This window comes from Globicephala melas, chromosome 17 (assembly GCF_963455315.2).
Source record: "Globicephala melas chromosome 17, mGloMel1.2, whole genome shotgun sequence".
Lineage (NCBI taxonomy): Eukaryota > Metazoa > Chordata > Mammalia > Artiodactyla > Delphinidae > Globicephala > Globicephala melas.
The window spans coordinates 43,715,588-43,737,455 of record NC_083330.1 but is presented as its reverse complement, the minus strand read 5'-3'; the positions used below and the strand labels follow the sequence as shown (position 1 = coordinate 43,737,455).

Sequence of the window (21,868 nt, the reverse complement as noted above, 5' to 3'; positions counted from 1 at the left end):
ATTGGTGCAGCCACTATGGAGAACAGTATAGAGGTTCCTTATAAAACTAAAAATAGAGTTACCATATGATACTGCAATCCCACTCCTGAGTATACATCTGGATAAAACCGTAATTGGAAAAGATATATGCACCCCAATGTTCATTGCAGCACTGTTTACAATAGCCAAGACATGCAAGCAACCTTAATGTCTATCAACAGGTGAATGGATAAGGAAGATGTGGTATATTTATTCAGCAGAATATTACTCAGCCATAAAAAAGAATGAAATGATGCCATCTGCAGCAACATGGATGGACTAGAGATGATTATACTAAGTGAAAAGCCAGACAGAGAAAGACAAACATCATATGATACTGTTTATATATGGAATCCAAAAAAAATGATATAAATGAACTTATAAACAAAACAGAAATAGGCCCACAGACATAGAAAACAAACTTACGGTTATCAAAAGGGAAGGGGGGGGAGGGATAAATTAGGAGTTTGGGATTAATATATATACACTACTATATATAAAATAATCAACAAGGACCTACTGTGTAGCACAGGGAACTATACTCAATATTTTGTAATAACCTATAAGGGAAAAGAATCAGAAAAAAGATAGATATATATGTATGTATAACTGAATCACTGTGCTGTACACCTGATGCTGACACAACATTGTAAATCAACTATACTGCAATAAAAAAATAAAAAAAGAATGTAAACGGATCAAAAACGAAATAAAACAGAAAGTAGAATGGTGGTTGCCAGGGGCTGGTGGTGGGGGTGGGATTGGAGAGTTGTTATTTAATGGGTAGAGAACTTCAGTTTTGGAAGATGAAAAAGGTTTTGAGATTGGTTGCACAACAATATGAATATACTTAACACTAATGAACTGTACACTTAAAAATGGTTAAGATAGGGGCTTCCCTGGTGGCGCAGTGGTTGAGAGTCCGCCTGCCGATGCATGGGACACAGGTTCGTGCCCCGGTCCGGGAACATCCCACATGCCGTGGAGCGGCTAGGCCTGTGAGACATGGCCGCTGAGCCTGCGCATCCAGAGCCTGTACTCCGCAACGGGAGAGTCACAACAGGGAGAGGCCCGCGTACCGCAAAAAAAAAAAATGGTTAAGATAATAAATTTTATATAAACCAATAAAATTTCATAACTGAAGTGACTAAGAATGAGCAAAAAAAATTTAAATTAAAACATTAACTTTTACAGTAGCATAAAATATATTAGATACTTAGAAATAAATTTCATTAAAAATAAGAAGTATACACTGAAAACTATGAGACCCTGCTTCATTAAAGACCTATGTGAACAGAAAAAATATATGTTCATGGATCAGAAATCTCAATATTGTTAAGATATCAATTCCTCCAAAATTGATCCACAAATTCAACACAATACCAACTCAAATACAAGCAAGCTATTTTGTAGAAATTGGCAAGCAGCTCCCACAGGAACCCGGCCTGAGGAGCAGTGGCAGGAGCTTCGAGACTACGGTGGCGCGAAAGCCGTGTGGAGGAAAGGCTCTTGGTGCTGCAGCCAGGAGTCAGTGCTGTGCCTCTGAGCTGGGAGAGCCAACTTCAGGACACTGGTCAACAAGAGACCTCCCAGCTCCACATAATATCAAACGGCGAAAATCTCCCAGAGATCCTCATCTCAACGCCAGGACCCAACTTCACTCAACGACCAGCAAGCTACAGTGCTGGACACCCTACGCCAAACAACTAGCAAAAGAGGAACACAACCCCACCCATTAGCAGAGAGGCTGTCTAAAATCATAATAAGCCCACAGACACCCCAAAACACACCACCAGACGTGGACCTACCCACCAGAAAGACAAGATCCAGCCTCATCCACCAGAACACAGGCACTAGTCCCCTCCACCAGGAAGCCTACACAACCCACTGAACCAACCTTAGCCACTGGTGACAGACACCAAAAACAACGGGAACTACGAACCTGCAGCCTGCAAAAAGGAGACCCCAAACACAGTAAGATAAGCAAAATGAGAAGACAGAAAAACTCACCACAAATGAAGGAACAAGATAAAAACCCACCAGACCTAACAAATAAAAGGAAATAGGCAGTCTACCTGAAAAAGAATTCAGAATAATGATAGTAAAGATGATCCAAAATCTTGGAAACAGAATAGACAAAATGCAAGAAACACTTAACAAGGACCTAGAAGAACTAAAGATGAAACAAACAACAATGAACAACACAATAAATGAAATGAAAAATACTCTAGATGGGATCAATAGCAGAAAAACTGAGACAGAAGATAGGATAAGTGACCTGGAAGATAAAATAGTGGAAATAACTACTGCAAAGCAGAATAAAGAAACCAGAATAAAAAGAACTGAGGACAGTCTCAGAGACCTCTGGGACAACATTAAACGCACCAACATTCGAATTATAGGGGTTCCAGAAGAAGAAGAGAAAAAGAAAGGGACTGAGAAAAATATTTGAAGAGATTATAGTTGAAAACTTCCCTAATAGGGGAAAGGAAATAGTTAATCAAGTCCAGGAAGCACAGAGAGTCCCATACAGGATAAATCCAAGGAGAAATACTCCAAGACACATATTAATCAAACTGTCAAAAATTAAAAACAAAGAAAGCATATTAAAAGCAGCAAGGGAAAAACAACAAATAACACACAAGGGAATCCCCATAAGGTTAACAGCTGATCTTTCAGCAGAAACTCTGCAAGCCAGAAGGGAGTGACAGGACACATTTAAAGTGATGAAGGAGAAAAACCTGCAACCAAGATTACTCTACCCAGCAAGGATCTCATTCAGATTTGATGGAGAAATTAAAACCTTTACAGACAAGCAAAAGTTGAGAGAGTTCAGCACCACCAAACCAGCTTTACAACAAATGCTAAAGGAACTTCTCTAGGCAAGAAACACAACAGAAGGAAAAGAATTACAATAACGAACCCAAAACAATTTAGAAAATGGGAATAGGAACATACATATCGATAATTACCTTAAATGTAAATGGACTAAATGCTCCCACCAAAAGACACAGATTGGCTGAATGGATACAAAAACAAGACCCATATATATGCTGTCTACAAGAGATCCACTTCAGACCTAGAGACACATACAGACTGAAAGTAAGGGGATGGGAAAAGATATTCCATGCAAATGGAAACCAAAAGAAAGCTGGAGTAGCAATTCTCATATCAGACAAAATAGACTTTAAAATAAAGACTATTACAAGGGACAAAGAAGGACACTACATAATGATCAAGGGATCGATCCAAGAAGAAGATATAACAATTGTAAATATTTATGCACCCAACATATAGGAGCACCTCAATACATAAGGCAAATACTAACAGCCATAAAAGAGGAAATCAACAGTAACACATTCATAGAAGGGGACTTTAACACCCCACTTTCACCAATGAACAGATCATCCAAAATGAAAATAAATAAGGAAACACAAGCTTTAAATGATACATTAAACAAGATGGACTTTATTGATATTTATAGGACACTCCAACCAAAAACAACAGAATACACATTTTTCTCAAGTGCTCATGGAACATTCTCCAGGATAGATCATATCTTGGGTCACAAATCAAGCCTTGGTTATTTTAAGAAAATTAATATGGTATCAAGTATCTTTTGCAACCACAACACTATGAGACTAGATATCAATTACAGGAAAAGATCTGTAAAAAATACAAACACATGGAGGCTAAACAATACACTACTTAATAACGAAGTGATCACTGAAGAAATCAAAGAGGAAATCAAAAATACCTAGAGGGCTTCCCTGGTGGCACAGTGGTCGAGAGTCCGCCTGCCAATGCAGGGGACGCGGGTTTGCGCACCGGTCCGGGAAGATCCCACGTGCCTCGGAGCGGCTGGGCCCGTGAGCCATGGCCGCTGAGCCTGCGCGTCCGGAGCCTGTGCTCCGCAACGGGAGAGGCCACAACCGTGAGAGGCCCACGTATCGGGGGGAAAAAAAAAAAAATACGTAGAAACAAATGACAATGGAGACACAACGACCCAAAACCTACGGGAAGCAGCAAAAGCAGTTCTAAGAGGGAAGTTTATAGCAATACAAGCCCACCTTAAGAAACAGGAAACATCTCGAATAAACAACCTAACCTTGCACCTAAAGCAATTAGAGAAAGAAGAACAAAAAAACCCCAAAGTTAGCAGAAGGAAAGAAATCATAAAAATCAGATCAGAAATAAATGAAAAAGAAATGAAGGAAACGATTGCAAAGATCACTAAAACTAAAAGCTGGTTCTTTGAGAAGATAAACAAAATTAATAAACCATTAGCCAGAGTCATCAAAGAAAAAAGGGAAAAGATTCAAATCAATAGAATTAGAAATGAAAAAGGAGAAGTAACAGCTGACACTGCAGAAATACAAAGGATCATGAGAAATACAAAGGATCACATGAGAGATTACTACAAGCAACTCTATGCCAATAAAATGGACAACCTGGAAGAAATGGAAAAATTCTTAGAAATGCACAACCTGCCAAGACTGAATCAGGAAGAAATAGAAAATATGAACAGACCAATCACAAGCACTGTAATTGAAACTGTGATTGAAAATCTTCCAACAAACAAAAGCCCAGGACCAGATGGCTTCACAGGTGAATTCTATCAAACATTTAGAGAAGAGCTAACACCTATCCTTCTCAAACTCTTCCAAAATATAGCAGAGGGAGGAACACTCCCAAATTCATTCTACGAAGCCACCATCACTTTGATACCAAAACCAGACAAGGATGTCACAAAGAAAGAAAACTACAGGCCAATATCACTGATGAACATAGATTCAAAAATCGTCAACAAAATACTAGCAAACAGAATCCAACAGCACATTAAAAGGATCATACACCATGATCAAGTGGGTTTTACTCCAGGAATGCAAGGATTCTTCAATATACACAAATCAATCAATGTGATAAACCATATTAACACATTGAAGGAGAAAAACCATGATTATCTCAATAGATGCAGAGAAAGCTTTTGACAAAATTCAACACCCATTTATAATAAAAACCCTGCAGAAGTAGGCATAAAGGGAACTTTCCTCAATATGATAAAGGCCATATATGACAAACCCACAGCCAACATCGTCCTCAATGGTGAAAAACTGAAAGCATTTCCACTAAGATCAGGAACAAGACAAGGTTGCCCACTCTCACCACTCTTATTCAACATAGTTTGGGAAGTTTTAGCCACAGCAATCAGAGAAGAAAAGGAAATAAAAGGAATCCAAATTGGAAAAGAAGAAGTAAAGCTGTCACTGTTTGCAGATGACATGATACTATACATAAAGAATCCTAAAGATGCTACCAAAAAACTACTAGAGTTAATCAATGAATTTGGTAAAGTTGCAGGATATAAAATTAATGCACAGAAATCTCTGGCATTTCTATACACTAATGATGAAAAATCTGAAAGTGAAATCAAGAAAACACTCCCATTTACCACTGCAACAAAAAGAATAAAATACCTAGGAATAAACCTACCCAAGGAGACAAAAGACCTGTATGCAGAAAATTATAAGACACTGATGAAAGAAATTAAAGATGATACAAATAGATGGAGAGATATACCATGTTCTTGGATTGGAAGAATCAACATTGTGAAAATGACTCTACTACCCAATGCAATCTACAGATTCAATGCAATCCCTATCAAATTACCACTGGCATTTTTCACAGAACTAGAAAAAAATTTTTCACAATTTGTATGGAAACACAAAAGATCCCAAATAGCCAAAGCAAACTTGAGAACAAAAAAATGAAGCTGGAGGAATCAGGCTCCCTGACTTCAGACTATACTACGAAGCTACAGTAGTCAAGACAGTATGGTACTGGCACAAAAGCAGAAAGATAGATCAATGGAACAGGATAGAAAGCTCAGAGATAAACCCACGCACATATGGTCACCTTATTTTTGATAAAGGAGGCAGGAATGTACAGTGGAGAAAGGACAGCCTCTTCAATAAGTGGTGCTGCGAAAACTGGACAAGTAAATGTAAAAGTATGAGATTAGATCACTCCCTAACACCATACACAAAAATAAGCTCAAAATGGATTAAAGACCTTAATATATGACCAGAAACTATCAAACTCTTAGAGGAAGATATAGGCAGAACACTCTATGACATAAATCACAGCAAGATCCTTTTTGACCCACCTCCTAGAGAAATGGAAATAAAAGCAAAAATAAACAAATGGGACCTAATGAAACTTCAAAGCTTTTGCACAGCAAAGGAAACCCTAAACAAGACCAAAAGACAACCCTCAGAATGGGAGAAAATATTTGCTAATGAAGCAAATGACAAAGGATTAATCTCCAAAATTTACAAGCATCTCATGCAGCTCAATAACAAAAAAACAAACAACCCAATCCAAAAATGGGCAGAAGACCTAAATAGACATTTCTCCAAAGAATATATACAGACTGCCAACAAACACATGAAAGAATGCTCAACATCATTAATCATTAGAGAAATGCAAATCAAAACTACAATGAGATATCATCTCACACCAGTCAGAATGGCCATCATCAAAAAATCTAGAAACAATAAATGCTGGAGAGGGTGTGGAGAAATGGGAACACTCTTGCTCTGCTGGTGGGAATGTGAATTGGTACAGCCACTATGGAGAATAGTATGGAGGTTCCTTAAAAAACTACAAATAGAACTAACATATGACCCAGCAATCCCACTACTGGGCATATACCCTGAGAAAACCATAATCCAAAAAGAGTCATGTACCAAAATGCTCATTGCAGCTCTATTTACAATAGCCCAGAGATGGAAACAACCTAAGTGCCCATCTTTGGATGAATGGATAAAGGAGATGTGGCACATATATACAATGGAATATTACTCAGCCATAAAGAGAAATGAAACTGAGCTATTTGTAATGAGGTGGATAGACCTAGAGTCTGTCATACAGAGTGAAGTAAGTCAGAAAGAGAAAGACAAATACCGTTCGCTAACACATATATATGGAATTTAAGAAAAAAAAAATGTCATGAAGAACCGAGGGGTAAGACAGGAATAAAGACACAGACCTACTAGAGAACGGACTTGAGGATATGGGGAGGGGGAAGGGTGAGCTGTGACAAAGCGAGAGAGAGGCATGGACATATATACACTACCAAACGTAAAATAGATAGCTAGTGGGAAGCAGCTGCATAGCACAGGGAGATCAGCTCGGTGCTTTGTGACCACCTGGATGGGTGGGATAGGGAGTGTGGGAGGGAGGGAGACGCAAGAGGGAAGAGATATGGGAACATATGTATACGTATAACTGATTCACTTTGTAATAAAGGAGAAACTAACACACCACTGTAAAGCAATTTTACCCCAATAAAGAGGTTAAAAAAAAAAAAAGAGAGAGAAATTCGCGAGCAAAGGACCTGGAACACCCAAAACAGCTCTGAAAATGAAGAACAGAGTTGGAGGACTCGCACTATCTGATTTCAAGACTTAGTGCATATATGGGAAAGAATCTGAAAAAGAATATATATAAAAATGTATAACTGAATCGCTTTGCTGTACACCTGAAACTAACACAACACTGTAAATCAACTATACTCCAATATGTTGATAAAATTAAAATTAAAAAATAGACTTACTGTAATCAAGACAATGGAGTACTGGTGAAAGACACACATTTAGATTGATGAACAGAATAGAAAGAGTTCAGAAATAGACTTAAACATACATGGTCAGTTGATTTTTGATAATGGTACCAAGAATTTCAATGAGGAGAGGATAATCTTTCATTAAATGACACGTGAACTTTTGGATATCCATATTAGTATGTACAAATATATGTATGTGTATGTATGTATATATTTGTGTGTGTGTCTAAAAAATGAAACAGATCTTAGACATATATTTAAGAGCTAAAACTATAAACTTTCTAGAAGAATCATAGGAGAAAATTTAGGGATCTTGAATTAGACAAAGGTTTCTTAATAGGACACAAAAGCACAAACTATAAAAAGAAAAATCGGTTTCATCAAAAGTAAAAACTTTTGCTCTTTCGAAGGTACTGTTAAAAAAATGAAAAGGCAAGCCACACAATATCAGAAAATATTTGCAAAGATGTATCTTTGTGTGTAAAATACATGAAAGACGTGTATTTTACAACTCAATAAGAACACAAAAAATCTATTTCTTTTAATGGGCAAAGGATTTAAAGACACTCTACAAAAGAAGATATATGGATGACAAATAAGGACATGAAAAGCCATTCAACATCATTAGTTATTAGAGAAACGCAAATGAAAACCACAATGAGATACCACTATATACCTAATAGAATAGCTAAAATTAACAAAACTGACAATACTAAGTATGGACCAAAATATAGAGCAACTGGAACTTTTATCCATTATTGGCAGGATTGATTGCCACTTTGGAAAACATTTTGGCATTTGTTCATCAATGGGTAAATGGTTAAACTGTGAGATATCCATACAATTCACTACTACTCAGCAATTAAAAGGAATGAACTGTGGACACATGCAACAACATAGATGAATCTCAAAAGCATCATGCTAAGTGAAAGAACCCAGACATGAAAGAAGATATACTATATAATTATATTTATATGAATGTCTAGAAAAGGCAAATCTATAATGATAGGAAGCAGTTCAGCAGTTGCCCGGAGCCAGGGTATGGAGTCAGCACTGACTGCAAAGGGGCAAAACAAAACTTTTAGGGATAATGGAAATATTCCACAGCAAATGCAGTTTGTCAAAACTCAGTGAAATTACCATAAAATCGCTAATTTTTAAAAAATTGAAGTATAGTTAATATACAGTATTATGTTAGTTTCAGGTATACAACATAGTGATTAAATATTTTTATAGATTATACTCCATTTAAAGTTATTACAAAAGAATTGCTCTGTTTCCCTGTGCTGTACACCCTTGTTGCTTATTTATTTTATATACAGTAGTTTGTATCTCTTAATCCCTTACCCCTATCCTGCCCCTCCTTCCTCCCTCTCCCCACTGGTAACCACTATTTTGTTCTCTATGTCTGTGAGTCTGTTTCTGCTTTGTTGCATACATTTGTTTGTTTTATAAAATAGCTAATTTTTATTGAATGTGAATAATAACAATAAAGCTGATTAAAAGAAATCAGTAAAGACACAAACAGGTCATTAACAAAATATGAAATTCAAGTGACAGATTTTTAAAAATTTAACGATACTAGTAAACAAACAATACACTACGTACTATCATTTTTTAACTGTTTAATTGACTTTAAAATGTAAAGAATGATTACAGTTTCCAGTGAAGAGTACCTGAAGTAAGCATTCTTACACACTGCTGGTGGGAGAGTACAAAGGTACAACTTCCTGAGAACACAGAAATGTGTTTCAACAGCCTTAAAAATATTTAGAGCCTTTGATCAAGTAATTTGAATTCTAATAATTTATCCCGAGGAAACAACCAGGATGGTACAAAAAAATTATGAACAAACATAACACTATTTATAGATGCTGACTGAATTATGTTCCTTTCATAGGATGGGATATTATTCAGTCATTTAAAATACATGTGCAGGGCTTCCCTGGTGGTGCAGTGGTTAAAGATCTGCCTGCCAATGCAGGAGACACAGGCTCAATTCCTGGTCCGGGAAGATCCCACATGCCGCAAAGCAACTAAGCCTACGCGCCACAACTACCGAGCCTGCGCTCTAGAGCCCGCGAGCCACAACTACTGAGCCCATGTGCCACAAATACTGAAGCCTGCACGCCTAGAGTCCCCGCACCGCAACAAGAGAAGCCACTGCAATGAGAAGGTCGCACACCACAACGAAGAGTAGCCCCAGCTCACTGCAACTAGAGAAAGCCTGCGCACAGCAACAAAGATCCAACTCAGCCAAAAACAAATAAATAAATAAATTTATGTTAAAAAAATAAAATAAATAAAATACATGAGCATGCCCTCCCCACCCTCCACCAACAAATCCACAGACATACATACACGCACGCACACACGCACACACACACACATTCACAATATTCTCCTCGGTGTAAGAAGCAACCAGTACCACCAGTAATTACTACTAAAAGCCCTTTACTGACAAAAAAAGGAAGCCTAGGATTTCAGATAAGTAAAGTAGATATATATCCACGACAATGTCACAAAAAGTGATGTTACTCTATACCTTTATATCACCGTCAATTTTTTCCCATTCTTCTGCTGTGAAATTGGCTGCTGTCGCTGCAGGTTTCTCTCTCCTCAAAGCTCTACTTCCAGGAGCCAAGCCTGAAAGGCGCTTTTCACAAAATTCAGTAAGTTCAGGATAATATCCTTCCTCACCAGACCTTTTAAAAAATTCAGAATTTTAGAGTTACCACTTCATTTAGAGATCATATAGACCAGTGATTTGCAAGCTGGGTTCCATAGAGCCCAGGGGTTCCACAGAGATCTCACAGTCTGCCCTGAACGAGGATGAAGGCTGAGCTGCTGCCTTCCCCTCACCGTCCTCAATTAGAGCAACCTCCACTTTCACATGCTAATCTATGGAGTACTGCGATGAAGGGGGAAAAAGGAGCTCCAAAGAAGACATCAATTTCCATCACACACTTTAAAAGTTGAATAGGGAACATTTTCTCTCCTCTTTAGCACACATATGTTCATTTTGCATATAAGGTAATTTTAAACTTATAAATGGAGATTCATTATTAGAGACAGGCAAAGAGTGAGACTTTGGACTTACTTTCCAATGAGGAGTTACTGTTCTAGCTCATTTTCTTTTTCCCCCCAAAGGGATAGGAAGAAAATGGCAGAAGAACAGTTTAGAACAACACACCTCTAAATTCAACCACTCAAGGAACAGAATTCCTTCCTTAGTTATACAGAGACATGCGTTCTCTTCTGCTTTTTTTTTTTAAGGAAAATCAATCTTTTCCCCATTTCTTGTGAATCTGTTTACTTCTAAATTTTTAGAAAAATAAAAATAAATCCCATTTTCAAAGTAAATTAAAAAAATAATCCCAAGTCAATACAATTTAATTAGGCTATTCATAAAACGTCTTTCAAACTCTTTCATCCCATAAACTTCCCATTTTCTTTTAGTCTTTAATCAAATAAAAATGAAAACGTTCTTATATGTTGAGAAAAGCGAGAGGGAAAACAATGATATGATGAGGCTATTACATCAACACTGGCTGGGGACAAGCAGGGATGCTTAGGAAGGACAGGAGGCTAAAGGTGATAAGAAAGAAAAAGGAAAAAAAGAAAGAAAAAGGAAAGGACACAGCAGTAAGGAAGGGCATCAGAGGAAAGAAAAGAGAGAACCACTGCCGAGCAAAAGGACTACTACTGATGTCCCGGAAATGGGCAGTTTGTGCTCACAAGTGCTTCTGCAGTAATGAGGCGATCTTCCAAATGAAAATCCCTCAAAAAACCCCAAACAGGTGGCACAGGTTGGTAGGCCACAGGGCAGTGTTTCTTGTAGAGTTCCCTTGACCACCTGCATGATCAGCCAGTGTGCTCGTTAAAAACACGTTCCTGGGCTCCACTCATGATTTCCTGAAGCAGAATCTCTAGGAGTGGGGCCCTCAAATTTTCATTTTCTAACCACCATGTTTGGCAAATATTAAAGTTTGACAATCACAGCCACAGGGCTCTTACCCAGAAAAGGCCTTGATTCCCTGACTTCCGGGGTCCCCCCCACCCCATCCCCCATGCGACGGCTCCCAGTGAGTCACCCACCTTTGCTGGCAGATAGTGTGAAGTGGGAGAGTGCCAAAGCACTTTATCAGCATACGCAGGTGCTTCCTAACGGCTGCTTTACCGGTTCCTAGAAAGTGCCAGGAAGCAAGAAAAATGCCCTCTTGGATACTAATTAGCCTAAGTCTTGTGCTGGAAGTAGATCTAGCCAGAACCCGCCAAACTAACCACAGGATTGAAACCACTATTTTGGAACCCAACATGGACAAAAACAACAATTTCAATATTGGAAAATCTGCTCCAAAATTTCTAATGTAGCTTTGAATTTTAGAAGTCAACAATATAATTAAAATTGGCAAACTGAAACATATGATTTTTAAACGCTTACCTGAGCACACAAAGAATTTTTTCCAAGTGTTTAACATCTGAACATTTTTCAATATACTTGAAATCCAAATGTTCAACAGGTATTTTAAATGTTTTTGTTGTTCCAAAGCCCCACAATGATGGATAATCTTTGGCAGTCATGGCTGAAATATAGTGTAGGAAAATAGTTATGAATCTAATATATACATTAATACTCAATTTGGATAGTAGGAACCATCTAGGTGCTTCTGTAATATTTATTTTTCATTTCTATAGAAAAGGAGATGGAGTATTTCTTCTAAGGAGGAAGCTACTCATTGTAAATTCTCTCTCCCTGATAAGAACAGTTAACATTCATCGGGCTAAATTACTATATACCGACTTCCCTGGTGCCGTGGTGGTGAAGAATCTGCCTGCCAATGGAATCCTGAAGCCCCTGAGATTTTATGATTTGAATAAAATATGGTGAAAAACATTTGAAATGATAAAGACACCTCTTACCTAATCAAGCGAATTTTATTCTGAACACTGTTTCAACGTTTCTGAGAATCCTTTTTGAAAACTACCACTTGGGGGGGGGTGGGTAGGAGAGATTCTCAAGACCACTAAACGTTAACTCTCAAACTCCAAAAAACAAGTCATACAATACTTTGTTTGCTCTATTTAGAACTCTTCCACATCTGTTTGCAATTTCTTTGCCTCTGATTAGAAAAAACTTTGGTCCTAATTGGCGTTAATTTCTTCTCCACCGTCCTAACCCACATCCATTTCCCATATTTCCTAATCAGTATATCAGTAATACCTCCAGCACAAACTGCAATGGGCTAGTAACACGAAAAATGGTTTTCTTCCACCTAGGCACGTTCTTTCCAGCATCCACAGGGCTGGGCGCCACCTGCAGCCAGAGACCGGAAGGAAACGGCATCCTCCAGCAGTAGCAACGGTTTCTATGTACAGCGCGGGTCAGGGACTGCCTGAGATCCGGGAGTTCTACAGCCAACCCGCAACGGTCAAGGGGCACTTTAGGACTCTACGAAACTTCTCCCCATTCCTCTGCTTTGTTCACAAGGACCGGTGGCCGCCGCCAGAGCCCGGGAACCTCCCCGCCGCACCACCACCTCCGCGTTGCCGCTCTGCCCCAACATCCGCCACCGTCAGCCCCGAGAAACAGAAGGCCCCCAGGCTGTTGCCCCGGCCGACAAGGACATCCCTCCAACTGCAGTCCGATAGTGCATTTGCTCCTCCGGGTCCGTCTTCCACCCCGGCTCCCAGAGGAAGGGATTGCGATGGAGAGACGTAGTTTACTCCTGGCCTGCAGATACTCACCTGGTTCAGACCCCAAGCCTTGCGGAAGCCGCAGCCACACACCACCAGTCGCGCGGCTCGTAACCAAGGAGGGGCGTGTCGCCCCGCCCCACTCACCCCACTGTGGCACCCGAGGGCTTGCGGCGGACCGCCGGGGGCGGGGATTAGAGCCTCTGCGTGATGACAGGCTAGTCTCCGGTTTGCCATCCGGCTGATTGGCCTTGCAGACCCAGCTTCACTCGAACAGAAGAACGTTAGCCGAGAAATAAGAGTTGCAATTCCACGTGCCCTGTAATTTTCTTTTCACGCACACTTTGGTTTTTTTCTGGTTACAATTATGTACATATACAATTATGCTGGATAAACAAGCAGGATAAAAACTAACTCAAAGGAAATAGACTATGCAGGCAAATGAAAATTACCACTATCATCTTCATAAAGATATTGCGTCCAATAATTAATAGATGGATTAGAAAGTAAAGTTGAAGAAATCTTTCACAGAGCAGATAAAGAAAAAAAAGGAAATCGAAAAAGATGAAAAAGTTAGGTCTAATATTAGATTTAAAAGATCTAGAGAGAATACTGAGGGTAGGAAGTTATCAATTTAAGAAAAATTTCCAGAATTGAAGAGCTTGAGTTTCCAGACTGAAAGCACCCACCAAGTGACCAAAACAGGGAAGGAAAACAGACCCATACCAAGGCACAAACTGCAAAATTTCAGGACACTGGCGAAGAAAATTCTAAGTTTCTAGAGCGAAAACAGGTCACATACAAAACATTAGGAAGAATAGTTTTGGACTTCCCCACAATAATACAGACAACTAGATGACATTCTGACACTGGGGAAGAACACAAGACAGGTCATTTCAGGCAGAGAGAAAGGCAGGAGCACAGGCAAAAAGGTCCGTTATCTGCTTAAGGAACTGCAAACATCTCCTTAAAACCAAGATTGAGAGGTGGGTTGAAGTGGTGACAGAGGCAGGAAAGGAGTCTATACTATTACCAAATATACTATTCCCAAATATACTATTCCCAATAGTTTTCGTTTTATCAAAATGGGAAGCTACTAAGAATTTTCAGCAAGACAGTGCTGTGCAATTTCTATTTTACAATCAGCAAGCTGGGAATTCCCTAGTGGTCCAGCGGTTAGGACTCTACAATGAGCAAGCTAAAGAGTACGGAAAACAGCAAGACCAGTAACTGAGACTAATCCTAAGACTGATACAAGCACCTGTGCAGAAAATGCTAATACTTTCTGTAATGGTGTTAACAGTTATTAGATTAAGAGTTTTTATGGAGTATTTAATTTTATCTTGCAGCAAACCTTTGACATAGGTGCTATTATTTCATGCCCATTTTACAAATAAGGAAAGTGAATCTTGGTAGTCACTGACATAGAACAAGGGACACTCTGGGAATACGGACCCAAAGCCTTTTGCCAAAGTCCATACTGTTTACTGTGCTCTTAAGTACTAACCAATTCACAAGTCCTATTCAACTTCAAAACATATCTCACAACCAGCTACTTCTCACTCCCTCTACGCCTACCCTGGCCCAGCCACCATTACTCTTAGCCTGAACTGTTACAGGTGGCCCCTAACTGGCTTCCCACCATCCCGTCCCTATATTGTCCGTTCCCACAGAACAGATCCAGTAATCTTTTAAGTTTGGGCAGAGGGTGGAGGGTGGAGGGTGGATGGATGTGCATGTATTTGTACACGTAAGGAGGCAACTTGTTTTTACGTGTTCTCAGTTTACACTTTCTCACTTTATGTGATATTTTAATCTTCTTAAAATTGGTCATTTATGATTTCATCTACTGGTTTTGAATGTCATTAACTTCAATCTCTGAAGATAGCTTCAGAGTCTAAAAGCACTGAACTATCATTAATTCCTCGACTTTGACAAGCTGAAGTCAAAAGAAATAAACTGGCCAGTAATTGAGTAGCAGCGCTGGATTTGAACCAATTTCCGTGTATTGATATTTTTGATGGACCTGCGTGTCTACAGCCATTGGTAAGCAGTTTAGTAGGGGACAAGTTATGTATTAGCTTCAAGCTCAGATTTACTGATTTTTATATTTATAGAGTACTATTCAAAAGGATCTTTTAAAAGCAATTTTGTATCTATTTTACCTTTTCCTAAAACTGTCCAGGTAGGCAAGAGGTAAAATTACATCCATTTTATAGATGATGGGGACACGAAGAGGTAACTGAAACGATGGTCTTGAGTTCCAGTGGTTAATACTTTTCCCATTAAACCACTGTCTAGTTAACCAAATAATAGTATTCAATTAAACTACTGATACAAAAAGGACCTATGATGAAATTAGAATAGTTAAGAGCAACATTACCCAATGAGTTGTGGTTCAGGAGGCTGTCATAAAGAGATATTTATTGGGACTCTTGTACAAAAAGGACCAGCTCAAGAAGGAACATGGCAGGGCTTCCCTGGTGGCGCAGTGGTTGAGAGTCTGCCTGTCGATGCAGGGGACATGGGTTCGTGCCCTGGCCTGGGAAGATCCCACGTGCCGCGGAGCGGCTGCGCCCGTGAGCCATGGCCAGTGAGGCTGCGCTCCGCAACGGGAGAGGCCACAACAGTGAGAGGCCCGCATAGCGCAAAACAAAAGGAACATGCAGAATTACAAAATTATGAAAGCCACAGTCCAGGAAAACCTGGACCAAGGAAGCACTCTTTAAAAATCTTGAGTATGGGGTGGGAGGGAGGGAAACGCAAGAGGGAAGACATATGGGAACATATGTATATGTATAACTGATTCACTTTGTTATAAAGCAGAAACTAACACACCATTGTAAAGCAATTATACCCCAATAAAGATGTTAAAAAGAAAAATCTTGAGTATGGTAGTACTTTGTATAGCACATAATAAAGTTACAGAACTTAATATTTGAGGATGGTAGTAGAAACAATGTTTTGTTTTCTTTTTTAAACGGCACAGTTGCACAGTTAATACTTTCAATGTGCGAGACACACAAAACTATTAACAAAGTTGAAATATATCTAATCGAATCCTGGAACAGATGGAGTATCTGAGCATCCATATCCCTATCAAGGCAAAAGCTTTAAACATTCATCCAATTTAGTGTAAACCAACTCCTATTTTTTCTATATCCTGAAAGCAGAGTTTTTTACCTTAATGAATGATTACACCTGGGAAACTGCACCTGCCTTAATAGTCTGCTTCATCCACTTTACTTGGGGTTGATTTTGCCTTAGAGAAAGCAATCATTAAAGTTTCTTTTCCCTTGCCAAAGATTTAAAAAACAGTCAAGCATTATATACAAATACAGAAAGGCCTATGCCAAGTTAACAAATAAATTATAACTCAAAATGAGGTATGCACACTGATAGTAAGTGCGTTGGTATACTCTATACAAAATGAGGCTGGAGAGTTTACAAACAATTGGTGATGTAAAACAGTGGATTCCTAGGAACTTACTTAATCAGACCTTTAAAAGGCCCTAGCAAACTTCATTTTTAACAAGGGCCCCAGATGATTCTAGGTTTTGATTAAAGTGTAGTTTGGGGAATCACTTTTAACCTTCATTGTGTGTCAGATTACATATACGATAAAATTAAATTACAAACCATGTAACTGAACAAAAATATCTTTATATAAGCTATTAATAGATACCTAAATACAATATGGTTTTTAAAATGAAATCATGTGTATATAGTTGTATTCATAAAGTACACTAATCAAAAGCTATATGACAACATTAATAGCAAATCCAAATCCAAATGAAGACATTCCTCTGTATTTCATCTTTCATCGAGCATCAAAAACCACCACTATACAAAAACTGAGTTAAGGACAAAATAAGTACATCAAAATTATATTAAAAATTTAATACTTCCAAGTCACTTTCTCTTTGCAATAAGCTAGTTATTTAATCTAAAATGCACAAAAGAATGAAGTTCACTATTTACTATGATAATTAGAAATGAACTAAAAAAATAAACTATTTTAATTATTAGCCCCCCCCATGATACGAGACCAATGCACCAAGAAACACTAAAGCAGTGTTAAAAGTGATAATTTAGTGATCTAAAAAACACTGGTAGTTATTACATAACAATTTACTCTCAGTCTTTCAGCTAATTTGTAAGCCTCACTTATTCCATTAGGTAGCATACAAACTCAATATCTGTATTTCTCCTTGTATCATTTAGTTTGCCCATAAACTGAAGCTCAAGAATGAGTACTTATATACAGAATCCCTGAAAAAATACACTTATGAAAGCCAAAATCAACTAGTATTTAGATTATTTAGTGTATGTCTATACGTTGGAGTACTGGTCCATGAAAGTGCTAATCATGCCTTTTGTTTTTTTGGTAAGTAATCCAAGTTGTTACCATTTTTACCAGAAATTAGTCTTTGACTATCAAACCATGCATTATTTTTCACTTCCTCTTATCTCATAGTCATAAAGCTTAGTTAGAAGGATACATCTTTTAGTCCTTTTCTTGTACATTATTCTGTATCCACATTCTCTGCAACGGATTGGATCCCTTGATTTTATTTCATTTTCTGTGTGACATTCTAGAAACAAAACACGTTTATTCAATGCCTAAAAGAGAAATATTACAGACGAGCAAATTATCTTAAGCATACTTTTCACCCAAAGCACTAAAATATAGTATACTCAGTCTCAAGGGTATGTTGCCATTACCAACATATTAAGGGAGAAAGAAAAAGAGTGGCAGACAATGCATTTTTCCTAGGAAAGAAAATGAAATCTTAATAAGAGGATTTTTTTAAAGATTGTTAAAGTTGTTCTGCTTTCTAACTTTAAAGATGACTCATTTAAGCCAAAGATAAATGCAATAATTTTTTTAAAACTGAGGTGAAATACTCTTACTTTTGCGTTACTCTTACCTCCACAGATATATATCATTGGCTGCTGCTTTGGGGGTTGAACGTCCTTCTGGGTGTCCATTGTTGTCCCTGAAATCACAGACTCAAATATTTAATATCTCAAATGGCGTCCTCACAAATCTAACCAGGCCTCATGTTTCTCGGAGAAAGCTAAAAAGGTCCCAATTCCTAATCTGTGCTTTTTTCAAATCCTATAGGTGGGTCTAAGGAACGAAACAAAAAAAACAACGTATTGTGCATTTACCCCCAAACTGGACACAGTAATAAACACTTTACATATGTCATTTCAATTATGCATGCTATTTCATTATAATCTTTACAATTCTAGGAGGTATTACTCTTATTTTACAGATGAAGGAACTGGGGTTTAAAGAAGTTAATTTGGGCAGGATTATTCATCTGTTAAGAGTCAGAGATTTAGATCTGACTGCAAAGCTCGCGTCTTCATTTAACACAAGTTCCAAACTTTAGCAAGAGATTGCCAAAAAACTGTATCCCTCAACAGGAGAACATGCGAACCGAAGATAAGGGAAGAACAAAGAAATAACTCCCAACAGCTAAAACGCCAACAGCTAAAGAGGCAAACAACCTAACAGCTAAAGAGGCAAAGGCCTAACAGCATCGACTCTATCCCCAGTCTCTCCCGACTCTAACCCCACACCAGACCTGTTTAGCCCCTAGCGTCTTTCCAGTTTTGCCCCAAATACCCACCCCCCCAATCCGCCAATTACCTACCCACGCAACACGGAGAAACTTCCCTGCTTCTCCGAACAGATTCCGCCTCGCCGCTGTATGGCAGCCAACTTCCGGCGCTGGCTTATGACGCAAGCGGAGTCCCCGCCCCTTCCGCCCCAGGTGTGGCAGAGAAAGCCGAATTGAGTACAGGTGGTGAAGCTGGTTTGTTTTTTTTAGTTTGTTTTTTTGTGTTTTTTTTGCGGTACGCGGGCCTCTCTCTGCTGTGGCCTCTCCCGTTGCGGAGCACAGGCTACGGACGCGCAGGCTCAGCGGCCATGGCTCACGGGCACAGCCGCTCCGCAGCATGTGGGATCTTCCCGGACCGGGGCACGAACCCGGGTCCCCTGCATCGGCAGGCGGACTCTCAACCACTGCGCCACCAGGGAAGCCCAGCTGCTGCTTTTTCTGTATTTCAGACTCCGGACAAAAGTGCTTGTTTCGGTCTCACCTGTTTTCACTTTTCAGGGAAGTAAAGCGTTTTAGAAGCTCCTCAAGTCGAAGGAGGTTTGTTTCTCTGACATATGAAGTCGGTAGAAAGTAACACTTTTCCAGAAGGGCAGAGGGTTAGAAGAGAAACCCAAGTGAAGTGCTCGTGGAATCCTAGGCTGACCGTTACTCCGAGGAACGTAGAAGAATCGGCTCCACCGCTGATTTCCACGTAGAAAAGCACTTTTCAGATTATGCATTTCCAGTCGTTTGATACCTGTGCCGGGGCAGTGGAGCAGCCGCCCCTATCCTTCCTTAGAATCATTTCGTTTTTGCTTTTCGCCCCTTTCTCTCCTAGGCTCCCGTCATCCCTGTAATCCCCTCCTTTTACTCGTTTTAAAGCACAGGTGGGCTTGCGGGCAGCTATGCCAATTACTCCCACTTAAAGCTAAGGGATTTAGGTAGTGGTAGCTGTCCATTGACCCTCCTTTCATCCCATGTATTAATTCCTCCCCAGAAGAACAAAACGACTTGTCCAGTGGAGGCGTGTTCTTTCAAAGATCAAAATTTTAGTGAGACTAGTAACAGTTGGGTTCACAACATTTGCATTTGTTTGCTTCTTTCACAGCAGGTATTTTACTTATATCACGAGAGAGAAGAAAATGAAGTTATTAAAATTTAGAAACTAACCAGTTGTTAATAACTATTTTAGTTAATCTGAGAAGCAGGTTTCTTTCTGCCCAACATGCACTACTTTGGTTTTTATTAAGCAGGCTATACCGCTTTTCGGTCTTCCATCCAGCAACTTGGGAACCTTGAGCCTCACCTTTCACTTCCAGAAGGAATTCCAACTGGTTGCACCTCCACAGACCAGCCTGAGAGATTTAACTCGATTTTCTCAGTCTTCCTAGCTGCCGATTTTTAAATTTCCAGGAAACACAGTGGACTGTCCTGCTTCTTTCTCCACAGATAGGCTAAGATAGAACATAAATATTTTAATCATCAGCTCTCTTACGAAATACCCCTCCTCTTAGCCAAAGGGCAGAGGTAATCCAATAGAACAGTCAAAATTAGCTTCACTCAAGAAATACTAGGTAAAACCATTGTCATGATAAGAGAAAGATTATGGAGTGATCCAGAAAGTGTAACTTTAATCATTGCAAACTGACCTGGGTTCTGACTATGCAGCTTGAGGTTATCAAGATGATGCTGGTACATAACACAGTTTGTGGAGATCAGAATGAATCAACACATGTAGAATACAAATGGGTCCTGGAACCCTACAGAGGGTCAGGGTAAAGACAAGTTATAGCAAGGAGATCCAGAATTTCAACAAGAGTTCATGTCGAGGCTAGTTCCCAATGCAACATTCTCTTTCCTATCAGCAGGAACCAGTAATTTTAGGATCATTTTGGAGCATGGTCTGTGGACGCTGTTATCAATGGTGACAGCTAACTTTTCTTGAGCATTTGCTACGTGCCGGACATCATCGCATTGCTCTCTCTTAATGAGGGCATTTGTTTTGCCAACTTGGATACTAGTGTTTTTAAATACTTACATTGCAATAATATGGTTATGGAGATGCAAGTTACTATTTTCCCCCTGAGTATCTGTTTTCCTTTTTCTTGATCATACTCATTTAAGTATACCTGCATAGCTTGACTATCATGGTGATGGAAAACCCTTTCAGTATGTTTTCCTGGATGGTCTCCAAAAGAAGCGTTAGCTCTGTGGAAAACATATGGGTTTTAGAATTCTGAGGTCAGTAATGAGATTACACCCAATCCAGAAAGGGAAGGGAAAAGGCCAAAGACTGTGATGTGTAAAGAATAGGAAAATATAGCTCAGTGGCTTAAATTTGCGGTATATGAGTAAAGCTAGGGCAAGCTACATGTAACTAGGTGTCTTTTTGCCATTTTTGGGGTGGGGAGGGGTGTAAAATTATTCTTCGAGTGAATAGAAGGGAGTTATGATACATTCTTTTACTCTTCAGTTGTAACAAAATATCTAAAGAAAAATTACTAGAGAAAGAGAAAAGGGCAATGTTTAATCGTGTTTTGGGGTCGTGTGGCTTTTATTTAACCATAGGCAAAATCCCCTGCCCTGTTTACAGTGGAGTGGGGAGCAGACCTTACACAAAGTAAGTAAATAATACAGTATTTTATAAGGTGATAAATTATATGGAGAAAATTCAGGAGAGGAGGCTTGCAAGTGCTGGGCAGGGAGTGGCAAAATAGAGGCTTGATTGTAATAGAGACTGGTTTGAGGACCTAGAAAGGACACTACTCATTCTATCTGAACGTGTGAGGGAGGTTTCAGGGAGGTGCCATCTTGAAGAATGTGTAATTCACCAATTCCTTGCCTTAAGTCCTACAGGTACCACAAACGTAACAACCTAGCACTAAATTCATCTTTTCTCCCAAACCTGTACTCT

The 21,868-nt window shown here is 39.2% G+C and overlaps 2 protein-coding genes across 5 annotated transcripts in view; both read right to left on the bottom strand.

The window, feature by feature from the left end:
- Nucleotides 1-16,844, bottom strand: part of SPAG1 (sperm associated antigen 1) — a 102,675-nt gene extending 85,831 nt beyond the window's left edge. The window contains exons 1-3 of one of the 2 annotated variants that reach the window (XM_060287659.2): nt 12,870-16,844; nt 12,090-12,231; nt 10,191-10,350 (exon numbers count right to left, since the gene is read on the bottom strand). In XM_060287659.2, coding sequence (XP_060143642.1) covers nt 10,191-10,350; nt 12,090-12,229 — 300 coding nt within the window. In that variant the 5' untranslated portion in view covers nt 12,230-12,231; nt 12,870-16,844. Of the gene's footprint in view, nt 1-10,190; nt 10,351-12,089 lie in introns of both variants that reach the window. The other variant, XM_060287660.2, reaches the window with a different exon arrangement.
- A 141-nt stretch (nt 16,845-16,985) lies between these two features.
- The window catches only part of POLR2K (RNA polymerase II, I and III subunit K), a 39,820-nt gene continuing 34,937 nt past the window's right edge, over nt 16,986-21,868 (bottom strand). Inside the window, exons 1-5 of one of the 3 annotated variants that reach the window (XM_030863002.3) lie at nt 20,604-20,706; nt 19,009-20,408; nt 18,274-18,342; nt 17,845-17,937; nt 16,986-17,185 (exon numbers count right to left, since the gene is read on the bottom strand). In XM_030863002.3, the coding sequence (XP_030718862.1) occupies nt 17,163-17,185; nt 17,845-17,937; nt 18,274-18,334 (177 nt within the window). In that variant the 5' untranslated portion in view covers nt 18,335-18,342; nt 19,009-20,408; nt 20,604-20,706 and the 3' untranslated portion in view covers nt 16,986-17,162. Of the gene's footprint in view, nt 17,186-17,844; nt 17,938-18,273; nt 18,343-19,008; nt 20,409-20,603; nt 20,715-21,868 lie in introns of those variants that run through there. The other 2 variants (XR_011376879.1, XM_070044037.1) reach the window with 2 other exon arrangements.